The sequence below is a fragment of the Sabethes cyaneus genome, chromosome 2, assembly GCF_943734655.1.
Source record: "Sabethes cyaneus chromosome 2, idSabCyanKW18_F2, whole genome shotgun sequence".
In the NCBI taxonomy this organism is placed as follows: Eukaryota; Metazoa; Arthropoda; class Insecta; order Diptera; family Culicidae; genus Sabethes; species Sabethes cyaneus.
Window position 1 is genome coordinate 137,677,471 of NC_071354.1, and position 26,882 is coordinate 137,704,352.

Here is a 26,882-nt window from a genome sequence, read left to right on the forward strand (position 1 = left end):
CTGATCTGATCCAGAGAAAGTTTGAAATTTTACCTAGGGAACGTAAAGGTTTGCTACGAAAGTTTATTTGCCGTATTCGTGATTGCCTAGAGAACAGTGAACTATAAATTGATCGAGGATTAATGAGCGGGTGTGCCGAAAAAATTAATTCATAGTGTTGGGTTTCGCATGTCTAGGCATTTTTCTTCCATTATGTCGCTTGGCGGATGAAAGTGGAGCAATCAAGCGCTGTTGGTGTTTTTGTAGTGGTGAATTTGAGCATTACCAGTGATACGCAAGCGATCAGCATTTGCAGTGTGCGTGCCGCTATCTGCTGCGGTTGACAGGAATGACAGTAGCAACGGTGAAGGTGACGCGCTTGGACAAATTCGTTTATCGATAGAAAAAAGATTTCAAAGGATTTGAAAAGTTTAAACACTATTTAGTAGAAATTTTGGTAAAATTAATGTTACGCTTATAAAGTTATGATATAACCTACAATTATTTGGGCCGTATAGTCCGTATTGATCGTTTTCTAAGCAAGTGTTATGGCGATAGTGAAGATTGCAAAGTGAATGAATGAATAGCATGGTACAGCTATAGTAAGAAACATCGATTTTACTGAAATCAGCGGTGGGCGAAATGGCTTACTATCAAATTGTACCAACTGATGATTTGAAAAATCTGTACACACAGCTGAATATTGAAAATGGTGGAATTCAATTAGTAATGGGGGATGATGTGCAATTCGGGTCACAACAAGTTATATTGGCTCCAGAGCAATCGGACTTAATTTTGAACGATAATAACCAGCATCAGTTGCCACAAATTGTGTATCAAACTCAACAGACACAACCACCGCAGGCTCAGCCGCATCGTGCTCAAACGCAACAGCACGAAACACACTATTTAATACAACAAGAAGATGGAGCATTGACAGAGGCCTTTGGACAGCCAAATCAGGCACAACACATCTATTATTCCGAAGCACCTGGTGATAGTTCTCAAATGATTCCAGCAAATTTAGTTCACGAGCAATCACAATCATCCACTTTGCATACAATGCAAACTGCTGCTGAACAAATTCAACAGCAACAACAACAGCAACAGCAACAAGTACTGCAGGTGGTTCATGGTGTCCCACGTCCAGGACAGCAAATAATTTTACGGCAGCAACCTCAGGAACCGTCAAAGCCGCCGTCGCAACAAACACAGATAGCTATTCAACAACCACAACAACATATTCTCGCGCATCAACAACCGACACAAGTTATTCTTCAACATCAACCATCGCATCAGATTGTTCATCGACAGCCACAACAACAATCGCAACATCAAATAATATATGAACATGTACAATCGCAGGGACATGCAGTGCAGCAAAATATTCAACTTGCCCCTCAGTTGGTTCATCAATCCGTAGCTGCTCAGCCCGTTCCACAATTGCAGCAACAAACGCAACGCGTTAGTATTCAAAAGCTAACTCCACAGCAGCAACAACAATATTTGCAACAACAGCTGCATCATCAACAGCAACAACAACAAGTTCCACAACAGCAAGTAATCCAGCAACCAGCTCAAATATTGCAGCAACAGTCCGGCATTCGTCCCTGCTTAATTATTACTAAACCTCAGAATCCACAGGTGCAACCAAATTCCGTAGCAGCTGCTCCCTCTACCCCTCAACAGCAGCAACAGTCGCAGGTTTCGCAACCTCAAGCTACACAAAGCAGTCCACGTGCTCGTAATTATCGCCCTCGACCACCCAAAAATTCTAATCCCCGTCCTCGCGCCAATGTTCCAGTTACACCTATAGCTTCGAATCCAACACCAGTTCGTCCAGCTCGTCCAACTGTACATGCAGCAAAGCTACCCCCACAACCGGTAATACGTCAGCCTGGTGTTGTCCAACAACAAACGCAAGTTCAACTTCAGCAGCAGCAACAACAGCAGCGAGCGAACATTATTTTAACTAGTGCTGGACAGAAAATTGTTACTCTAACGAACAGACATCAACAACTGGTGCCAACATTTACTGCAGCTAAAGGATCGCAAATCAAAAGAGTAATTGCAACCTCAACTTCGCAATCTTCTCAAGACTCGCTGGCTACTCAATCGCAACAAGTGGCCCCGGAGAGTGCAACTCAGTCGTCTCAACAAGCACAAAAGCCCGCAAACTACGCAAATGATCTGGAAGACCTGGAAGATAGCATTCAAGCGGCTGTGGTTGCCAAAGCTCCACCAAATTCAACTTCAGCAGGATCACAGCAACAAGCAGCTGTAGAGCAAGCTACTGTTTATCCACAATCATCTGTAGTTTCTATGCAGCAGATGTCGCCACAGTCATCGACACAGGTAGTGCAGCAGCCGTCACAGCTAGTCCAGCAATCGCAAGCGCAATCGCAACAAACACTGTCGCCTCCCTTTGATGATCCGACTAGTATAATTCAACTAGGAAATGGACAAACTATGACCGCTGTACAATTTCGACAGTTTCAAGAGAAGCAACAGATACGACAGCAGGAAAATCTTCGTGGAGGGTTCACACAACGTGGTCGAAATGTGATGACTGCTCGTGGTATGGTTATTCGCAAATCTATTCCTTTAAACCGGCAGCAACTTGCTCTTCAACAGCAACAGCAGCAGCAACAACAAAATGCCCAAATGCAGTTGTCACAGCAGCAGCCACAACATCACATTATGCAGCAACAGCAAATGGTTCAGCAACAACAACCCCCGCCACCGCCTCCACCGCCCGAACCGGAACCACGAGAAAGTGCCAAAATGTTAGTCATTTTGCAGAGTGGCGAGCAACGGTTGATTACTTTTACCTTACCGAAAGAGAGCTGTACAGTGCAAGAATTACTAGAGCAGGTTGGTGTTCAATTTTCACCGGATAGTAACATCCAGTGCATCTCAAATCCAGGCGGAGATATCGATTACATTGTAACAGTTGGCGTCACTATGCAAGAAACCAATGAGTATCTCAAGGCAGCCGAGAATACGATCAAAAGCCAACAACAACAGCAGCAACAACATCAGCAATTGCAGCAGCAACAACAAACTGTAAGTCCGCTTTTCGAATAGATGTGTTAATTTCAAATAATATCAAAAAAACTACTATACAGTTAATACAAAACTCTGTTTTGAGAATTTGATTTTTCTTGGAAGTCGTTATCCTTGCTCCTTTCATTTTTGAGCTGTTGCAAAGGAAGAAATAATCTCATTAGACGACACTCAACAAAAGCTAGAATTATAACATGCATCTGTAAAAAATCATCAATCAAATTACAATTTTTGGCATAATTGTTTCAGCCAGCGTTGATTTTATGAAAAAAGTTATACATATTTATTTTCATTTATCTTTCACCACAAAGTAACAATAGCATTAGCATACGTCGTAGATAATCAAATTATATACCTGGCTACGTCCGAATAACCGCAGGGAAAGTGAGTAGCAATAGCATTTACTTTTGAAAGTTTAGAGCAACACTAGAACAATCTCACCAGCAATGCTTCGAATGAAATATAATTGCATCATTTGAGTTTCCATTATAAGTGCATCTAATATTCAATAATTAATTTCATTTTTCTTCTGATATCCATGTGATTTAAACTTCACTTCACTCAGTCAAAGTTTTCACCCAAAGTATCAGCTCAGGCAGGCAGCTAGGAACCACGCATCATCGCACGTTTTGAACGCGTGGAGCGTGGGATGGTGATAGCTATGATGGTCGCTTTCTCGTATGCCTTTCCAATTTCATACCCTTTAATTTGTCTATAATCATAAATTATACCGAAAAGATGTCTCATGAATGTGGTTGACAAAATAACAAATACACAGCCAAATAATAATACGCTTTCATATACAACCCGGGCTCGATTTCTCGGGTGTTCACTTTTATTTTCAGCCCGGATAATCCAATCATTTTTTTGACGTAGGACTATGTCTTTCAGAAAGGTAGCTGGTCATTTCAGAAGCGTCATGAAAAAATTAAAAAATTTTGAGCGCTTAGCGGTTTCCCTATCAATTTTCGATATTTTTGCATTGATCGATCGGAAAATGTTCTACGCATTACACTCAAGTCTTTTTTTACACGGTTTGTTTTTTTTCCATTACTCAAGAACGGTGCAACTTAGGGAACATTTACAAAATACGTGACGAATGTCGGGCCACTCCCAAATGTATTGATAAATAAATGAATGGTCCTTAAGTTGCCCCGTTCTTAATATTCGAAAAAACAAACCGTGTAAAAAAAGTACTTGAGTGTAACTTCAACAAACAAACCTTTTGATTTCAAAGTACGCACTATTGAAAAATCGAAAATAATGAAGCATTGTCCAACTGAAAATACTCGCGCTGCAATAGTTTTAACGTGTTTAAAAAAAAGTGGCAAAATCTCCCCGTTCCAACAGGTCGAATATTTTTTGCGACGATTGAACCTAGACCAATTTGATATCTGTGCTTGGTAAGTACGCCAGAACAAATGACAAATACCGTTTTTGTTTTTGCTTAGGTCCAATCTAGGTTTCGCTCTAGCTCCAATCGAACGGCTGTCAAAACGTTTGTTTTTTCACTCAGATTGAACTTAGTTTCGCTCTGGGTTGCACTTTTTAGACGACGAGTTTGCACTGAGTTTTTTCACAGTTTGAACCTCACAATAAGCAATACACTGACAACCCGAAAACGTTTGTTTATGCTCGCGAAAATGTTTATTTATTTAGTGGTCGGTTGGAATAAAGCCAGGTTAAAAACAAAAACGCCAAAAGTCACCTCGTCTAAACAATTTTTCTTAACACCGCGGTTAAACCTAGATCAATTCGATGTCTGTGTTCTTGATTTTGTATTGTTTCCAAATGCACATAGACATATACAATATTACTACTCTGATAAATGTTACATACAAGATACAACGTGTGTAGCGTGTATACATGAAGAATCGTATCATTACTCACAAAGAGAGTTATGTAGTTCTACGTCCCCGTTGCGGTTGTGTCTTGTCACAACTCCTCTGATTTTTTGTTAAAAATAAAATGTCATGTTTTTGGACTTTTAGGTATCGTAAATGTTTTCTGTTATTAACCTCCCTAAGGTACGATTTTTTCACTGGTGATAGTGATGATGATCATCATCTTCAGTGATGATGATGATTTTAATGATAATGATTTTATTGATGATGATGATTATAATGACGATACTGATTTTGGTGATGATGATGATTGTAGTCTACGTATTTTGGACGCTTCATGGTATTGGCATCTGTATATTGCTGTTATATTTTAATGCTTGGGTCTGCACCACACCCATTTTTCTAATTTGCTGCCAAAGATTAATCGCAGGATGTTGATCACTTCATTTCAACGTCCAGTCTTCCTGGTCATAGAATGTCACCGGAAGAATGAGTGTTTTACAGAACGCGAGTTTCGTACTGAGCTTAGGGTTGCCAAGTCTGAAAATTGCATAAACCGGCCGGTTGGCCCTGCCTTCAAAAAATGGCGGGGGGGGGGGGGGGGGTTGTGTCATCGACCATTTCAAAAGTGTGGCCGTCACCACCGCAGTGCTAACGATCAAAGCCTAACATACTCTCTACAAACCACTATATACTTCGACTTGGTAGAGTTTATGATAAGTCCTATCCTACCAGCTTCCTTTTTAAGATGTGTATGACTCTTCTATAGCTCTATGCCTAACATCGATGAACTGTTGTCGTTTGCGAACCATACCAATTGCATAATCAACAACAAATTCTATAGTCCGTCACCTTGCTTCAAAGCATCCAATATTACAAACGTGTCCATCTTACCCGCTATTCTGACGTTTGAGTTTTCAAACCATCAATCGGTTTTGCTTCGGTTTTCAAACCATCAATCGGTTAATGCATAATCGGCCACAGCTCATTTTCTCATTTCGCATAACTGAATCGTACTTCGCCTTCAACTCTATAAAAATGGTCTGCCAGTTAGATTCTTGAAATTTATCTCGGAATCTATACCTATATAAATGGATTTCTGTCTGTCTGTCTGTCGGGATGTTCCTTATAGAATCGAAAACTACTGAACCAATCGGCGTGAAAATCTGCATGTAGAGGTTTTTGGGGCCAGGGAAGGTTCTTATGATGGTTAAAGACCCCTCCCCCCATTAAGAGGGGAGGCTCCCATACAAATGAAACACAAATTTCTGCATAACTCGAGAACTATTCAACCAAATGGAACAAAATTTGGCATGTGAAGGTTTTTGGAGGCAAGAATTTTTTCTATGATGAATTGGGATCCCTCCCCACTTTAGGAGGGGGGGGGGGCTCCTATACAAATGAAATACAAATTTCCTCATAATTCGAGAACTAATCAATCAATTAGAAGCATATTTGGCATGTGGGTGTTTTTGGAGGCAAGAATTTTTTCTATGATGAATTAGGACCCCTTACCTTTTTACGAGGGGGGGGGGGCTCCTATACAAACGAAATACAAATTTCCTCATAATTCGAGAACTAATCAATCAAATGGAACCAAATTTGGTATGTGGGGGGTTTTGGAGACAGGATTTTTTTATGATGGTCTTAATCCCGTCACCCCTGTGGTAGGGGGATAAGGAAACTCATACAAATAAAACAGAATTTTTTGCGTAACTCAAAAACTAATCGGGTACCCTTCTTTCAATGCTTTTCTCTACTTTACACACCTCGTGCCACATGACAGCGCTGTCCCCAATTATAGCCACTCCTGGCGCAGATAACCAGTGCATTTTACTATTGTCAATTTCCCACCCTTTCGTACGCGATGAATTATAGCCGTCGCGGGCGAAACCGTCGCCAGAATCATCGCGGGGGAAAATATCGTTTATTTTGTATCAATCAGTAGTAAATCAATAGCTTACGTGCTAGACAAGCATAATATATACTTATAACTTACATACAGCCACGCAGATTCTTTCTGCGGCGATTTCAAGTAATCAAAAAGTGAGCAACGCGGTTTATTATTAAAGAAACGGGCAATATAAGAGCCATTTTTGCACTGTCAATTGGCCATATTGGGATAATATAGAATTTAGCATGAAGGAAGGATGATGAGGGGCCTTCATTACCAAAAACGTGACCGATGTGTTTCCCAACATTGCTGTGATTTCTTTGCTTGTAAGCATGGCTTGAGTCTAGCTCGTAGCTGATTCTGTTTTGAAACAGCCGTTTTAAAGCGAAGGACGTGTTATCGGAAGCGCCTTCAATATCAATGAAAATACAAAGTGCCATCTCTTGATATCGTTAATTAACGTCTCAATTAACGTCACAATGCAGAGCAATTCAGTTTCCATAGATCGTGTTGGTATGTATGTTGATTTCCATGCAACGGAGCGTTTTTTAAAAACTCATTGCGGATATAGTTATCCGCGATTTGCTCTATCAACTTGAGAAGCGTCGATGTTAGACTTATTGGCCTGAATGCCTTTTGCATTGATTACTTCTTTTTTATCCGCCTTAAGTATGACGCTGTCCATTTTCTGTAAGAAAACGGGTAGAATATCATCCGGATCTGAAGATTTCATTGGTTCATAAGAACTAAATGCCCATTTGATCAAAGCCTCCGCAAACAATCGGCGTGCAAGCGAAGCCGAATAGTTTAGCACATTATGTAACGACACATTCCAAAGCAGTGGGGCCTAATTCGATGTTTTCTTAACACTTTACACTCTACATTTAAATAAAAGAGGAGAGGAACGGTTATAACGGTTATCCGGACCGTATATGTACCACAATAAGCTGTATGATTCTCTACTCTTTAGCTATTTTTTTTTAATTTTAATTCTTAAGATTTCCTATAATATCTGTAAAAGCTGTTTCTAATGTATGATCATATTTCTTATTACCGCAGCAAATTGTTCAACAGCAACAACTGGTTCAACAGCAGCAGTTAGCTCAACAACAGCAGCAGCAACAACAACAGCAGCATCAGCAGCAAATTCATCAACAACAGCAACAGTTGCACCATCAAGCAGCGATCGGCGTTCCCAGCCAACAACAATTGCAGCAGACGCCTTCTCACCATCAGCAGTCACGCTTCAATGATTCATTCCGAGCAACAATGACCCCATCTACTCCTGCGACGCATCCTCAAACGTCGCAACATTCCTTGCTAGTGGAAACACCGAAAATAACCATAGAACAAAGTGATTCCAAGAAGGAGCCGCCAGTGAAGATTGTAAAAGGCTTTCTTGCCGTGTGCCAAACTTGCGGCTACACAGGAATAGATCATGCCAAATGTCAACGATGCAAACGTATCTTTACTGATCCACCGCGAAGAGTGCCGGAATCGGATAAACCAATGACATCGCCGCATCCTCCACCGCTGGTTCCGACGGCTTCATCAACACCGATCCACACGAAAGTAATACTGACAAATGATAAAACTAGTTCAGTTGGTGCTCCAGAACGCGAAACGCTTGTTGGTATTAAAGGGATTACATTACAAAAGAAATCCTCGCAAAACTCACTTGGAAACATGTTATCGGTTCGAGGTATGGCACGAGGCAGTGGTTCGGCTGTACGTGGGGGACGAGGAGGTCGTGGCAGAGGTGCGTCTTCCAAGTATCAAGATGTGGAACCGGTTGTTTTCACACTAAGCAGTGATGATGAAGACCACGACTCAGGTGATGCAACTAAGAACGGAAATAATCCAGCTCCTGTATGTGGTCCGCAAAGGGTAAGAAGTAATAGTTTTAAATTTCGGAATAGCTTTGAATTTTTCGAAATATTTTTCTTTGGTAGGCCTCAACACCAACGATCATTGAAAAGCGCGAACCGCTCAAATGTGAGCCGCTAATAGACGAAAATGATAGAATTGAAGGTAAGTACTTTTATAAACTAATATGGAAAAAAACTATCTTTAAGTATCTTTTGTTACCTGAAAATCACGCACCCCGAATGTTATACTTACACACAGTGCGTGTAAAACTTGATAGTGCGGTTGACATGTTGAAAGGGTTGAAAGATATGTCGCTGTATTGTGCAAAATTAATGTAAACGAAACAGAAGCAAAAAATGTTGAAAACAATCAAGCCACCGTGCTATTGCATTTTGCCCTATTTGTTCTGCAGCATGTGCTGGCAGTTTTTGTACTTTGTTGTTAAATCATTAGCTTTAGAAACATTTTCTATTTCTGGTACCTATCTTTGGTACTATGAGTATTTTTACTTTATAGCAATTATATCGTTTTTCTTCCGCATTCCACGCTAATGTTTGCTTACACTGCTCGCGCTTACCTTTTCCCCGGACATCCGCGTGTCGTTAACCGGAAATTGTTCTAGTTCTTCACGTTCTCTGTCTTGGCACTTTTTCCTCGTCAATGGTTAAGTGGAAACCGAAAATGGCTCACAGATGGCTGGATAAATCTGGCTTTAGTTTTCAAAAGGTCACATAATCAACCCTTTTGCATGCATTATGCGACCTTCTGAAAACTAGAGCCAGAAATGGTTTTCGTCTGTATTTGACCATGTTCTTGCTGGAGCTACTGCTCTGATAATTTTTCTAAGCTGTTTTTTCTCCGCCTCCGGTTGGCATTGGCCGCTAACCAATCATCTCGTGTACCCCGATCTCAGGGGTCTGCTAGTACTCCAGTAGTCTTCGACCCTTGAAGTTAGTTAATCCATTAATAGTTTTGAAGGCACATATCCTGCTACTAGTTGATGGTCAGGATTAATATCCGTACCTTGTAGGGAACGTATGTTCGTGACATTAGAGAAAAACTATTATACTTTGCTCAGGTGATCTTCACGTGGCTTTGAGAATATCTTTGCGTGGAAAAAACTGCTTCTGTTCACCAGGTCTCGGAAAATTACGAAATTTATACATCTTTGGCCGTTATAATTCGTCTGTGTGCAGTCTATGAGGCAATTTACACTATGCTGAAAGCGAAGCCTAGGAGGATTGGCTTAAAAATAAATGCGCTGAAGACTAAATACATGAAAGGCGGATGCACAAAAGGTAGCAACGCGCCTTTCACGGAAGGTAATCGTTAACGGTAACATTCTAGTTCGAGGTAGATGGGTATTAGTATTAATAGTTCTTGATGGATTTGAAGCTGTGATGCTGCTCACGGGGGACATACCCGCCCTTGTCGTGTTCTAGCGGAAGTTGCTAAGGAGAGTATTTGGTGGAGTACTAACTGAAAGCGGAAAGTGGCGGAGAGATATGAATCACGAGCTGCGGGCACTGTTTGAAGTTACAAGCACTGCTTCCCGTCATGCATCTGGGAAGTCGGTAGACTACGGTGGGCCGTCGTAAGGATGCCTAATGAAAGTGCGGCGATACTCTCCAACAAGTGCAATGAAAACGGTTCTCTTCAACAACCCCAACAACAACAACAACGTGTGAGCTGGCACGACCAGCTCGGAAGGGTATTGTGACTTCTGAGACAGTTCGGCATGGGATTAAAATCTTTTACGGCTCCATCATAGCGAATTATTTACTAAATTGGTCCTGTAGTATATAACAAATTTATGTACAGACTCTCGGAAAAGTTAATCGATTGGGGAATCGGTCGATTAACTTTTCCGAACTATTAACTTTTCTGAGTAGTCCTAAAAGTCATTGAAAATGATGAATACAAAAGCTAAAAATGCATTCCGGGACATAGGATACATATTTTTATGCACCTGCAAGTTGTAATGGAAAGAAATATGTAGCAATATCTTTATGAAATAATACTTAGTTCCAGTTTTTTATAAAATAATACCTTTCACTAAGTTTAAAACAGTCGGTTACACTAGTTTACTTCTGTTTTTTCGTAGTCTACGTTTTGATTAAAAATAAGCGTTCGCGCTAATTTTTAGTTCCTACCTTGCTGTTCCTTCTTTTGCATTTAAAATTCAATTGAGTTTGCGCTTTTTCAGTATATTTCCAAAAATCCTGATGTAAATATATGCCCGTATTGAACTATTGTTGCAACTGTCCGATAGAAGAGTTTAATTTAATCCCAGTTATGATGCGACTCTGTATGAAACTGTGGAAAGGTGACAATAAGCCGAAAAATGAGAAATAAAGATTATTCACGTGTGTGAATAAACGCTTGGACAACCAATAAATTCAAACTCTCAGAAAAGTTAAGGCAAAAATTAACTTTTTAGAGCGTTGCATGAGAGCTGATATACGCTTAACTTTTCTGAACAATTAACTTTTCAGAGAGTTAACTTTTCTGAGTGTCTACTGTATAGGCTAATTAATATAAAATTCATTGGCGGAACTAGGGGGGGTGCTTAGCCCCCCTAGCCCAGGAGAGATTTAGTTCCCCCTAGAAAAATTGATTTGGCCGACTAATAAAACGGTCGAAAAAAATTCAGGGGCTATAGTTCCCCCTTGAAATGAGCGGTAGTTCCGCCAACAAAATTGCATTAATTTGCACTTGTTTCAACAATAATTCCTAGAACTCACCTGTAGCGTTTCCCTGAGTTCAATATTCAGCATGATTAAAAAAACAATGCGAGACACTTTTCCGGACGCTTGCTCATTCGGGATAACTTATCCAAATCCGGGACAGTCCCGTAAGATCGGGGATGTCTGGTCAGCCTATCGTAGCAGCTTGGTTTTTAAACACAGAGAACAGATCTCGAAGGAACTTTTTGATTTTTTGTGTGCATAATCTTCCAGTGACGATCTCCAGAAATAGTTTGCCAAACGCATAAAAAATATGTATGTAGGTATCCAGCTTTTTACGAGCCATAATGGCGGACGCGTTCGTAATATTTAAACAGCATTTTTGACATTTCCCTAATACATCGCACGGTTTCTTTCCGTACATTCCTTTAGTTTTACCGTGAACGCGCGGAAAGAAAACGTGCGATGTATTGGGGAACTGTCAAAAATGTTATTCAAATATTACGAACACGTTCGCCATTATGGCTCGTAAAAAGCTGGATAGCTTTATTTAGCAATATTACTTTGTGATGCAGTTACCGCAGCTATCCAGCTTTTCAAGAGCCATAATGGCGGACGCGTTCGTAATATTTAAACTAGGACAGGACGTGCCAAATGTCAACCACGGCGTTGACCCAAAATTGACCCAATTTCTGATTGGCTGAAAGTGACGAGCGACCGTGTTCGTATTATTTTAACAGCCTTTTTGATATTTCTGTATACATCGCACCGCTCGTTCCTTTAGTTTTGCCGTGAGAACGAGGGATGGAAATGTGTGTTGTTATACCGATATGTCAAAAATACTGTTTAAATATTACGAAAACGGATTATGCTGTTCGCCATTATGGCTCGTAAAAAGCTGGATAGTGAATTTGCCTTCATTATCACAAGAATTTTATCCAGCTTTTTACGAGACATGGCGGCATAATCCGAGTTCGTAATATTTTAATAACAGCATTTTTTGCAGCATTTTTTACATATATAGGGTAACCAACCTATTTTGGACCCCATCAGCAGCTGTACATAATTTGGACACTTGCATTTGATTTTGCTGTAAGTGTCCAAATTATGTACAGCTGCTGAGGGGGTCCAAAATACGTTGGTTACCCTACATAGCCCATTTCCTTTCCACTCGTTCTCACGGCAAAACTAATGGAACGAGCGAGAAGAAAACGTGCGATGATATACAGAAATGTGAAAAAGGCTGTTAAAATAAAACGAAAAAGAATTTTGTCTTCCGCCATTATGGCTCGTAAAAAGCTGGATAGAGATTGCTGACATTTACCGCACGTACACTTCACTGCGTATCCAGCTTTTTACGAGCCATAATGGCGGAAGTGTTCGTAATATTTGAACAGCATTTTTGACATTTACCTAATACATCGTACGTTTTCTTTCCGCACGTTCAAGGTAAAACTAAAAGAATGTACGGAAAGAAAACGTGCCCTGTATTAGGGATGTCAAAAATGCTATTCCCTGAAGTTTTTCAACTTCTAACACTACAGCTCATCGAGCTCATCAATCTACTTCGCATCACCGGCGTTTCTCCTTCGTCAAAAAACCATCCGGCCCTGAGATGTCCGTCTCCGTCTGTGATACGTAATTTAATCAATCATTATTTGTAATAATACATTGTAATAGTTCTTGCCCTTCCTTAAAAAAGTATCCAGCTTTTTACGAGCCATAATGGCGGACGGGTTCGTAATATTTGAACAGCATTTTTGACATTTCCTCAATACATCGCACGTTTTCTTTCCCTATACATTCCTTTAGTTTTACCGTGAACGCGCGGAAAGAAAACGTGCGATGTATTGGGGAAATGTCAAAAATGCTGTTCAAATATTACGAACGCGTCCGCCATTATGGCTCGTAAAAAGCTGGATTAAGCTCACTGGAAGGGCACTTTATTGTAATTGTGTTGAAATGATGGAAAGGTTTTGTGCCTGTGAGAAAAGGGGCTATTTGAACAGCATTTTTGACATTTCCCTAATACATCGCACGTTTTCTTTCCGTACATTCTTTTAGTTTTACCGTGAACGCGCGGTAATTAGGGATAGGTCAAAAATGCTGTTCAAATATTACGAACACGTCGGCCATTATGGCTCGTAAAAAGCTGGATTAATAAAAGAAATCAAATTCAAAAATATTATGAACACGTCCACCATATGGCTCGTAAAAAGCTGGATACGTATACGTGGTTTGCATCTGCAAATTTTTTTTCGAAGCGAAATTTTTTTCCCAATGCACTCAAATCACTAATATAGTCGCACATCAGCAATCCATGTCCAGCTTTTTACGAGCCATAATGGCGGACGTGTTCGTAATATTTGAACAGCATTTTTGACATTTCAGTAATACATCGCGCCTCATTCTCACGGCAAAACTAAAGGAACAAGCGGAAAGAAGGCGTGTCACGTTCTGTCCTAGATTGTACCGTGGACCCCCGTTCGTTTGACCGTTTTTAATCTGAACACTTTAATTTGAACCCCGCTGGTTTGCACGACGTGCAAATTAAAAATGGTTCAAATGTCATTCTCTACATGACATCATTTGCTTATGCGGACAATGCACCTAAACACAGTTTGTTTGTACTGATCTAGCGTGTTTAATCTGTTTCACATTCGGTTTTCCCAACGATTATGATATAAATCCGATTGGAGAATGCATATTCACCGCTTGCAACTGCCAACTGAGTCAAACCACCAAAACAATAACAAAGAGCAGGGCGGCTAGTTTATACAAGTTTCAGCATATTTAGGGTTGCCAGTTGTTCAAATTGAAAATTGACCTTGTTAGTTTGCATGAGGAATCGTTCAAACGAACGGGGGTCCACTGTATCCAGCTTTTTACGAATCATAACACAGAGAACAGACTACCAGGTAATTGACAAAAAGTGTGTAAAAGGTTTGTATGTAATCTACGAGTAATACTTCAATAGAGCACTCCTCGAGCATTAAGTAGCAAACTAATAGCGAATTCATAAATTAACCTGGGTTCGTGCTAACTCGAACCCGAAATTTATTAACGATACGGGCAGTTTGACAGATCGACCCGTAAACCGTAATGCTAGACAATTTTAACCTGCACTTCAAACTGAATGCTGTCAGTTTAACCGAGATCTCGGTTAATTTATGAACGCTTTGACAGCACTTCGATTAAAACTGAGTGCTAATCAACCTGAGTCAGGTTAATTTATGAATTCGCTATAAATCTTGATGTCGCTGCCATCGCTGCTATGAAACTCCAGCACAAAGAAATATTGACAAAGGTACATGGATATTTTTTGATGCGCTTGGCAAACTATTTCTGGAGGGAGCTACCGACATATTTTACACACAAAAAATCGATTACTTCCTTCGACCCTGTTAATCTGTTCTCTGTGTTGCATAGTAGCGATGGCAGCGACATCAAGTTTTATCACAGAAAATCTCTGTGGTTTTATGTCGAATTTGTTTATTCAATCCGGGTTGAAACTGGATTAATTTTATCTGTCAGATAGGAGCAAATGAACACAAAAAGTTCATCCAGTTCCAATCCGGATTGAATAAACAAATTCGACATTAGTTTGCCGCTTACAGCTCGAGGGGTGCTCCATCGTAGGATTACTCGTTGATTACATAAAAACCTTTTACACACTTCTCGTAAATTACCTGGTAGTCTGTTCTCTGTGGTTTTACCGTGAACGTGTGGAAACAAAACGTGCGATGTATTACTGAAATGTCAAAAATAGTGTTTCGTAAAAAGCTGGATAGCGCTCACCCCATCGGCAGGCAACCATGTTTTCGCTGCCAACGTCTCGTGTGTGCGAAAATAAAATAGCATTTTACCACTGCGTTTCACTCAACTGCCAGCAGTCTAGTTTGGACTCGCTGTCAAATTTTGAGCCCGGGACATCCTCACGCTGTCACTCATTGCAGCTCGATATATGTCGAATTTGTTTATTCAATCCGGGTTGAAACTGGATGAATTTTATCTGTCAGATAGGAGCAAATCAACACAAAAAGTTCATCCAGTTCCAATCCGGATTGAATAAACAAATTCGACAATAGAGATGCCATTAGGGTGATAGCCCATAAAAAAATTACATTAAATTTTGTAGTAGAAACAATGCATCTACACAAGACATTAGTCACTCGGCACAGCCGTTTTTATGTTAGGCGACTTGAAACGAGTCGAACTGTGCGATGCTGTACCGAAAGTGCCTAACTGCAAGATTTGTTAAATTCGTTATAATCTGCTAGACCTGGAAACCGTGCGAGATGATTTTGACAACTGGCAGTGCTCCCATTTCATATGTAAAATTGAACCGGAGGTGTGCCACTTAAAGACCCAGACACAATGCATACGGATTTTACTACGTTGCGGCAATTTGACAGTTTTTTCATGGGTTTGCTGTCAAATATCCGCAACGTAGTAAAATCCGTACGCATTGTGTCTGGGCCTTAATATCTCTGGAGTGCCGCGGCACAATGTGCTGAGTGTCCGACTCCTTGCATTTACAACAGTGAACATTGAAACTTATGGTAAAACTATTGTAAAAGTAAGTCTAAAAAGTTCAACCCAGAGCGAAACTAAGTTCAACCTGAGTGAAAAAACAAACGTTTTGACAACCGTTCGATTGGAACTAGGGCGGACCTAGGTTGGATCTAAGCAAAAACAAAAACGCTATTTGACAACGTAACCAGTGCAGTTGGCATGTCTTCTTAAATGGCATGGAAATGAATGGGATGAAGTGCTATGTAATAAGCAAATGCATTTGAATTGTGACTACAAAGTAAACGGTCTCAGTTTGGATCGTGTTACATCTTTAAACGACTTGGGGCAATTGAGCTTGCTGACGTTTACCGTACGCACACATCGACGCGCGATTTGTTGTTGCTGTTGTTAGATTTTACATTGATTTTACACGTTTGTTTTTGTTTTCCCCCAGTTATACCCCGGTAAAAAAACATACGTTTGAGTGATAAACGATAAGTTTTTGTAGCCTTTTGCACTGGGCTTAGCAAGCTCTATAGGTTGCAAGCACAGACAAACAGGCGAGACACTTGCGTTAATTCCATCGTCTAATCAAAAACCATTCATTTTTCAAAAAAGCAGGTTTTGCAACATGACCACACCGCGGTGCGCGAGTTTTGCTTCGAGTTTTCAGTATAAAACCCTACAGCGTAAAACCCTGCAAATGCAATCTACTCCGCAACATGCATAACAGAGGGTGCTAGGTGCAAATTTATAAGGTGCGATTTATCGTATGTTGCATACAATATTTTTGCAGAAGCTAATGTCCCACAGACCAACTAGCACCAAAAAATGTCACTGCAAGACGCGCATTTAACACGTCCAAGTTCACGTACGCGCTTGAACAGTCAGCCCGAAAATGAACACAAACATAATAAGAAGAATAAGAACTGTTAAAGAATGAGAAAAAGAAAACCGTCTTCCCGACTCTCAGGTTTTAACTATCGTAACGTCCGTGAATTCCATGACGTGTACACCCTGAAGACGCTACTGCTCACTTGTAAGAAGCATTCTTGAATACGCTGTGCAAATCTGGGCATCTTATGCAAGCTAGATCGCTTGCATTGAAAGACTTCAACGTTGTTTCGTTCGTTTCGCAATGCGACGGCTCCCCTGGAATGAATCACAGTGATTGACGCCGTACGAACAGTGATGCCTACTAAAAAGGCTGAGACCTTTGCCTATAATATCTGCAAAGAATTTTTGCCTTTGATGTATTAACCAACCGAATTGACAGTCCAGCTAGACCTCTTGCGACTGGCAAACTTTTTCGTCCCAGCGCATCACTCCAGCAAACGTTTGTTAATCCTAATTGTTAGACTTAGGACAGTATTTGATCAAAATCATCCGAAGGAGAAATGTTTTAGTATGTTGAATTATTTAGATGTGTCTGATTTTTCTGTTAGCAGACATCGCGTTTCAAAAGTAGTGTAAGACAACTAACCTAGACACATTTCAGTATGTATCGTATTAACTGAAAACGCAGTAAATAAAGAGAAATTAACCAATGTTAGCAAAACCAGTTTTGAGCGGTATACCGTGTACCTCCGTTGGTATGACTTTCTTTAATCTGAACATTTTTAATCTGTACCCCGGTAGTATGAATGCGTTCACATTAAAAACCGATCAAGCGTCATACACAATTGAAGATAGAAATAACAAAAGGGCGGATGTCGCAAGCGTAAACAAACCGAGTGAAGGTTGATTTTCCTGTGCTGGTCCAGCAAAAAATAACTCTCACTCGTTTTGTTTACATTTGCGACATTCGACCTTTTGTTAATTCTATCTAGAATTGACGTTAAAGTTGACCGGCTAAATTGAAAAAACGCAAAAAAACTTAATGCGTTTCCTCTTGCTCAAGAGCTTTGGCAATATAGCTCATATGGAACTTACCTCTCTCTAGCACTCAAAATAAACCATTTTAACCGAAACTGTCGAGCCAATTACCTCTTCTACAAACCGGACGTTTAGAATTCGCGCATGTTTGAAAAGTTTTCAAAACGTTTGTTTTCGTCAAATCAAAACAACAAGTTCATAGGGTGCGCGTCTTGCGCGTATGTGAAAATGAATAGAGTTATCAAATATTCAGATTGAAAATTAACTCGCCCAATCTGAACGAGGTGTTTTTCATATTAGCAGGGGTTGAGTGTAGCCAGGAAACCCAGGACCCATGCACCTTCCAGCATTGGGCAAAAGGCAGGAGTCGCAACGACAACTTGTTAAGCGTAGTTACCAATTACCCCTCCTTCCCCCCCCCCCCTTACCTTACCACTCTTTCCCCTCCATTTTTCAAATAAATTTTTATTACTTCTACTGTTCCTTCATCAATTGTAGTACCGCCGTTTCAAAAAAATAATAATAAATATGTTTAACCGCATTTCTTGGTCAAGACTAAAACTTTGAAGTTGGTCTATAGCCAACCTAGTGTTGCCCTAGTTCTAATCGAACGGCTGTCAAAACGTTTGTTTTTTCACTCAGGCTGAACCTAGTTTCGCTCTAAGTTGAGTTTTTAGGTGAGTTCGCTCTGGGTATCTTTGCAGTTTCAACCCCGCTATTAGCAACACATTGACAATTCGAAAATATTTGTTTATTCCCGAAAATATTTTTTTTTGTGGTGGGGTAAGAATTATTCCAGGTTAAAAAACAAAAACGCTATATGATATTCATATCAGGATTCTGACGAACCTAAAAATTACATTCCTACTGGCTGACTCGATCAACTTCGTATTGCCACAAATTAAACTGTGCTGTGCATAAATCGTGAATTTCGGATGACCTTTGTCACAATCTCGAGTTTTGTAAGTTTCTGAGGAGTTCAACCTTAGATGATTCATTTTGGCAGTTACGTAACTATGAAAGCATGGGTAGTTTAATATACAAATTTTCCTCACAGTAAAGTAGGAAACAACCCCCACCATAGCCAGATAAAATAAAGCGGACAGCATTTAAATATTCGTCGTGATTGTATAACATTTCGTCGAATACCATTTTGCGGATAACTTTGAGCGGAATATACCATTTCACGGAAAACTTTTTCGTGAAAATTATCATTTCGCTTTGATCGATTCCGAACTGTGCCCTTCAGAAAGTTGTACCCATCAGCCCCCATTATCGCTCGTGGAAAGCTGGATTCTCGGTTAACCATAACGCGGAATATACCCAGATAACCAATAAGCATCACCATTCACCATAGAAAAAATTTCTGCTTCCTAAAACATCCACATGCCAAATTTGGTTCCATTTGCTTGATTAGTTCTCGAGTTATGTATAAATTTGTGTTTCATTTGTATGGGAGCCTCCCCTCTTAGGTCCTTTAACCATCATAAGAACCTTTCCCGATGTTAAAAACCCCTGCATACACATTTTCACGCAGATCGGTTCTGTAGTTTCCGAGTCTACACTGAGAAAATTTTTCGTATAGTTTCTATGTGTCCCACATATAGATTTTTGCAATGTGCCTTGTAAATGATCATTATGTGCCAAACAGTTATCATTTATGTGCACGTGAAAAAATTTGCACATACTATTTATATGCGTATAATTTTTGTGTATAATTGCACATACTATTCATCTGCGTATAATTTTTATGAGTATTTCTGGAAGGATTGTGTTTGTATGCGGCACATGATAATCATATGGGATTTCATATTAGAAAATTAATATTAGTTTTTTTAATATTAGAAATTTAATATTAGTTATGGACAGAATATTTTGAGTGAATAATAGCGAATTTCATATGGAAATTTAATATTAGTTACCGTGAACGTACCATATTCTGCGCAGTTAAGACATTTTTATGATTCCTCCGCTATTATAAGTATTCTAGAGTTAAATTGATAACGTTGATAGCAGCAACATGTAGTGCTACAGTCTATAATATATGGTAAAAAACATGGGAATTAAAAGTCGACCAACAATTGAGTATATCTTTCGTTTTGTAAACTTATCCACGGTGCCTAATTCTGCGCACTCTCTTGCCCATGTTCCTAATTCTGCGCATGTTTGCTCCTAATTCTGCGCACCTAAAAAGTAACAATAAACATTCATACCATGTAGTTTATGTCTTTATACGCTGAAAGCACATCAAAAATCCGACATTAGCCATTACCATGATTAAATCCATGATCTAGCCTTCTTGTGCTGTCCAGGTGGCACAGGAACATTATTATCATTTGGATTGGCTTATTTTAAATATTTCATTGTCGATAACGTGAAGGGCGAGTTCATTCGGGTTTTCTCTATACTGAACATTATACTTTAGACTAATATTAACAATTGTGTTTTCATATAGAAGCCACTTCCCCACTCCCTGACAGCTCAATGAAGTTCGACTGTCAAAAAAATCAGAAGACATGGTTCCATGAATTGGCGTTCGTAGGTTCGGACCCCGAGCCGTAACACAGGATTCCAATCAATGCAAGTTAAAGGTTCTACTTGAATTTCTATGATTTCTTCATAGGATACATTACTGCGCAGAATTTGGAACATGAATAAAAAATCTGTGCCTAAATCTGCGCACTACTGCATCGCATTTTTCCAACGAAAACAAGGCATGCAATCACTCTTTTTGCCTAAAACATGACTAAAACTAATTATTCTTTCTAATTATGCTGGGTAATTTGATCATTGCAAAGAATTTCGATCATTATTTTGTTAATTTTCTAGAAGGACAGTTTTAGCGTTGGCGCTAACGACGTTGTTTTCTGACATATAAAATACTTTCAGTTTCACTTTAATTTATTTCGCTGTCAAATATTATGGCCCTTTTGTGAATAATGGCGTAATATTCAACAGAGATTTATAAAAAAAATAACACAATGGCCATAGTTATGCACAATGTTGAAAAATACATATATCAAGAAAAATGCGCAGAATTAGGAGCTGCGCAGAATATGGTACGTTCACGGTATGTGCAGAATATTTTGAGTGTATAATAGCGAATTTATTTATTCAATCCGGGTTGGAACTGGATGAATTTAATCTTTCAGATAGGAGCAAATAAACTCAAAAAATTCATCCAGCTCCAACCCGGATTGAATAAACAAATTCGCTATAAGTAACATACAGACAGGAGTTCATTTTTATTGGTATAGATTAGCATTCTTTGTTCTATTCATGATGGATAACTGAAGTTCTAATGTTACTATAAAATAATATTTTCGTGTTAAATTACCAGATTTGCAATTGCGACATTCGGCCTTCTACTGTTTTTTATCGAGAATTGTGTTTTACGTCACAGAATGTTCGTGTTGACGGCCTCAAACGATCTGCTACACATTCATAAAAATGCCCGTGTGTGAATGTGAGTGAAAATTTGCCAAAATGTTTGCTCTCTTTGACGAATTTCTGCTTCATCTCCATACTAAACTTTTGAACGCGGCAGCAGCTTATCTTTGTCAACACGAATAATAAAAATCTTCATACCGATGCTGATCAAGCGTTAATACGTGCTTTAGTGCCAAGCCTACCTGTAATCAGAAACCCACTGTTTGATATGCCTTGACATTCTTACCCCTTACAGCAGTATATGAAAAAGAGCTAAAATCTTCTACTGACAGTCGGACATATTGAATTTAGCTCTATCTTGATCTTCGGGCTTCGGTTGCGTCACTAATACAGTCCCATCGGAATTTCACTTTTTTGGATTTCGATAGTTAGCTTTTGGCGTTTTTGCTAGTTTCGTGTTGCGTTGCTGCCTTTGCCAATTTTCGTAAAATTCTTGAAGCTGAAATCGAATTTTCTGCTGATTAACATTACGATATTGATTGTGACTGGGAAAGTTTTAAAACTAAACTTTGCACTGAGTGAATAGCAACGTGCCGACAGGGGGTAAATCTTGTGTTTCAGCAGTACACATATAGTTACGGCCGGAAGGTTGCAACAATTTCCGAAATAAAAGATGGGAGAACGTGGTATGACAATACATTGATTTTTCCTTATTTTACTTGTTTTTTTTTTAATTAATTATTTTTCCGTTGTCCATAACTAGGTTTAAACCGGTTAGACGTGACTGATGTTAAAAATATGCCGGACGGTCTCGTCACGCATCTCGACTGTCGTACTATACGGATTGGCACATTGAAGTACGACACTACCGAAAAAGTAAGTAAAATTGTTAGATCAATTATGTTGTGCTTGTGTTTAATTTAGTAAAAATAGAAAGCGTTAGCAAAGGTTATGTTTTATTTTATGTTGGCAGATACAGCATAGTGGATATATTTTGTATACCTAATATCCACTGTTTAAAACTTGTTTTCGTTATCAATATGCCACAAGCGAGAATAATACAAATTTGTTAAAATGGCCAGTTAAATTAGCAGTAAAATTGAATAGTGTTGGATTTTTATTTATTGTTTTCTATTTGTGTGATTCTTCAGTCGTGCGTTCCAATTTCGACTGGAAACAACTGTTAGAGTTAGAGTTAGGATCCTGGTCCCGCAATCTCCCCGTACTCGAATAGTTCACTGCGAGGTCGTTTGTGTAAACAGAAGTTCAGCATTCCAATATGAAATGTTAATATCTCCACTTTATGAAAATAATTTTTGTGAATTTTGTGAGGACAAAGAATATTTTAAACCATGATTGTATATTACAATTAGGAGGCAGTGCTCAAGGTAAACTGTAACAATTTAGGAAATCACAATAAATTGTTTGATTGATAGTCAATTCCAACAGATAGAAGAATATATAAAGTTATGTAACGTTATATAAAGTGTATTTGTAACTGAGAAATTTTAGAATTGATTTTGCATTTCCTCGATTGTAGTGGTGTTTCTTTAAAACTAAAAGTGTTCTAGTAGTTCTAGTTTCTTGAAAAATGCCGGTAAATGCTAATCTGCTAGAGATCCTTTTTTATTTTGCCATTTGAGGTCATATCGTAGGTTGCTGTGCACTCACAACGTTCTAGCTAGACGTTGTCTCTTCTGGTAATATTTAGAACCATTTTCTTTTCAAAGGCCATTCTTTTTCGTTCTTGCGTATCTTATTTATTTTTTCAAATATGGTTGATATAATCTTGAGTATATTTCTTGGCAGGTTACTATTTCTTCTCGTGGAATACGCATCATAGCACCGAATGTGAAGCGGCCAAACGAAAATTGCATACTTGATTTGCAACTTTCAGAAATTGTAAAGGCGGTAGTACATTTCTCTAAAGTGCTGAATGTGATGTTTCTGTATACTCTTCCGTCGTGTAGTGAATACATTCGACAAAGCTTAGAGATGGGATCGAAGCCGGAAGACAAACGTGAGTAGAACCACATTGTCCACATTGTATGCAATCAATAATTTATTAATTGTTTTTTAAATGTTGTGTGTAGTTCCTTATTTCAACCCACTCAGCCGGTATGATGATACTCATCGTCGGATAACGTTGGTGATGGACCGTGTTACTGAGGAATCGAAGTCGATCGTCAAAAGTATCATGCTTACTGAAAAATTGGAGGAAATCTCAGCACGGGATGCGAATGAGTTATTAATGCGATCTTGTGGAAAACATAAAGGGTCGGAAAATAATTCAAACAAGTCAGTATGCTCGTTTTTTTCATAAAAAAATTAGCGCTATAATTTCAATTATTATTTCTTTTTCTTTACCGCAGTATTACCGGGGCCAGCTCTGGCGATATGACAGAGATTAGAAAAATTCTTATTTACCCTCAGGGTAAGGGTGGAATTTCAATCAACACAGAAGATTACATGTGCTTGGCTATCGACCAGTATTTGAATGACGTTATCATTGATTTTTATCTCAATTATTTGAAACTGGAGCTTTTGAAGGATGATGAAAGACGCAGTGTTCATATTTTCAGTACCTTTTTCTATAAACGGTTGACGACTATAGGAACACGGCACCGAGGACAGGAAAAAGACGCCAAATTAACAGCTTCACAGAAGCGACACGCTCGCGTTGCTAGCTGGACCAAAAAAGAAAACATTTTTGAAAAGGACTTTGTCGTAATTCCCATAAATGAACAGTCTCATTGGTTCCTAGCCATAATTTGTTTCCCTGGACTAGAAATGCCCGTATCGTTGAACAGCAATGTTCCCACACCAATTCGACGAAAAAAGGCTACTCCAAAGAGCAACAAAAATATAACACTCCAGATAGGAAATACTACGATAACTCCCGTTTCGAAAAGAGAGATGGAATCCATCAATCTAGGAGACGATGATATGAGTGAGCGTGACGAAGCAGAGGGAGATGACAGTGAGTTGGCTAGTGATATGGAAGAAACGGATGATGAACCTACCGATGGAAAGCAAGCCGTTAAACAGTATGTCAAATCAAAAAGAAAATCAATCATTTTGTAATTGTTATTGTTCTATTTTATTAGGCCAATTATTCTCATATTTGACTCTTTGACGGGTGCATCAAGAAGCCGAGTAGTGGCAACATTACGTGATTATCTGACGTGCGAGTATAAGAACAAGATGCCAAACAAGCCACCAAAAGTGTTCAACAAAAACAATATGCCTGGACATTGTGTAAAAGTTCCGCAGCAAAACAACTTCACCGATTGCGGTCTTTACCTTTTGCAATATGTTGAGCACTTCTTTTTGGTGAGTGTGCATTTTGATAGATTATAGTCTATATTATTCTTTGTATTTGCTATTTCAGGATCCTATTAAAGACTATCGTATACCAATCAAATTGCAAGATTGGTTTGACACTATCACGGTGACAAAAAAGCGGGAAGATATTTCTAACCTACTGAAGGATCTTATTAAGAAGCATAATCCGAGTGTTTTACCGTTACCAGACATAACGTTTCCCACGTTGAATGGTAATAAATCAGTACAATGCATTACAGTTTCTGCAGCTTGTACAATTTTTTAACTTATTTATCCGACAGGCAAGCTGATAATTGATCCCGAAGATAATTTCAATGATGCCGAGTTTGAAGAGGAGGAATTGGATGATTCATATATTCCTGGAACAGAGTCATCGAGCAATGAGCGGCTAACTTCGACCGAAGAAGAACCAGCAAAAGTAGTTGCCACGGTGGTACCGAAAAAAGCGATCAAACTGAAACGTTTTAATTCTTCATCTCTTCCGTCGGCCGTATCGTCTTCGACGGGGACAACGATAGTAGGAACACTGGATACAGTTTCAACTTCTAATAGCGGCGGGCAGTCAATTCTAGCCGTATCCCAAAAACGAGCTCTGGATAATAGTGGGAGCAAATCGAGCACAGACTGTAGTAGCATAAGGCCCAAGGCACCGAAGATCAGTGATAGCTCTAATAAAATAGTTACTACGCAAAATTAGAGAATGATTGAACTCGTAACTGAGAGAGCGTATGAATGCGGAACGACAGAGTATAGTAGAACATTGAAGGCTTTCGTTAATGTGTCATCGTTGAAGCAGGTCTCTTAATATCAACGATATCTCGGTATCAATGACGTAAGAAATTGTATAAATTTAACTGTGCAAGCTGGCTTCGGATCGTTCCTAAACGCATGACTTTCCTAAAATTAGACATATGGCTAAGAAAATGAATAGTTATAATTTTGGGGAATACAACGGGCATGGAAAAACACATTTTTCGTGTTTTCCTATGTATGAGCTGTAAAGTGATAACTTACATGTTTTATTTAGCTAGATGTGTACTGTAATTTACTACCCAGAAATACATAAAAAAACTTGAATGCAAGTTATTCTTTTCTCACTACTGTTTCACTTAAGTTCATTGACCTGTTTCAATTTTTCCCATGTATAGTTCATTTTTGCTGTTTGTTTACCTGTCAAGAAGTGCAAGAGTATTCTTAGCTTGGCAGCCAAAACAAAAACATTTACATAACCTCGCGGTTAAAAGAGCGGTGTTGACCTTGATAAACTAATTTCAACAGTTTCTAGCAGATGTCAGGACGAATGCCAGCTTTTTAGGTTAGGTGCATCATGTATCACTATAAATAAGACTAACCTAACTCTCACATCGGTATATACATGGCATGTATATCAATTGCAGTTTTTCTTTTGTTAACTCCATTTTTGTAAATACATGGATTAAAAGAGTAATAAATAAAAATTCTGCTTGTAGAACATAGAATTTATTCTGTATAATTATAAATATTCTAAGGCAACATTAATGTTGAATAACTTCTGTGACATTAATCTTTGAATATCAAATATAATATGTATCTACTTAGTAATGCTATCCTAATAAAGCACGTTTGTTAAAAAACTGAAACAATGTTATTTTTGCGTATTATTTTTGACAGCATAACACCATAGTTGATTCATCTTGTCAAAAAATAATAAAATTTTCAATAATCACAGGTCACAGCAATATCATATGATACATGGAATCAGATCTATTTGATCTCTTACTCCATGTATATTAATTTAAGGTATGAAGGTTATGTTTCATATAATTCAACTGTTTCAATCAATCGTGCTGTACTCTACTTTGACTCTATACATGACATGTATCGCAGTGATGACGTCACTGACACAGTGTGAAGGAAAATGAGGTAAATGTAATACGCAGTGACAGCTGATGATATCTAGACTGCCGGTGAAAGCATAACTGTCCCATGTTACAATTAGTCATTTTCGACATTTTGTTGTCTAACTTTATAATTATATATGTATTTTTATAATATGAATCGAAAACATGGTGTTTATACTAGAAAAACTCGAAAAAATTTGAGGACAATTTGTCCCACTGGAAAAATGGAAGCATATTTGTCTCGCTGCATATACCTTTTCATATAAAATGTTTGCAAGTTGTATACAAAATTTAGTGAAGTTTTTCAACATTATCTCAAAGAAGGACAAATAATTACATTAAAACTAAGTAATTTTAGAAAAATCAGTTTTTCAACTTTGAGTGCGATTTTCTCATTTTCGTGTTTTGTAACATGGGACAGATGTGCTTCCAGCGGCAGTAGATAGAATCAACAAAAGGGCAAATGTTACAGACGTAAACAAAACGAGTGAGAGTTATTTTTTGCTGGACCGGCATAGCCAAAGATTGAATATATACA

The 26,882-nt window shown here is 38.8% G+C and overlaps 1 protein-coding gene across 1 annotated transcript; it reads left to right on the forward strand.

The window, feature by feature from the left end:
• On the forward strand, positions 1-25,971 carry LOC128734785 (uncharacterized). Its single transcript, XM_053829129.1, has 10 exons — positions 1-3,045; positions 7,843-8,670; positions 8,736-8,814; positions 21,883-21,995; positions 22,929-23,139; positions 23,213-23,417; positions 23,492-24,166; positions 24,227-24,452; positions 24,511-24,676; positions 24,746-25,971. Exons 1-10 carry the CDS (start codon positions 622-624, stop codon positions 25,159-25,161), a joined length of 5,343 nt encoding a protein of 1,780 aa, XP_053685104.1. The 5' UTR covers positions 1-621; the 3' UTR covers positions 25,162-25,971.
• Positions 25,972-26,882: the final 911 nt, after the last annotated feature.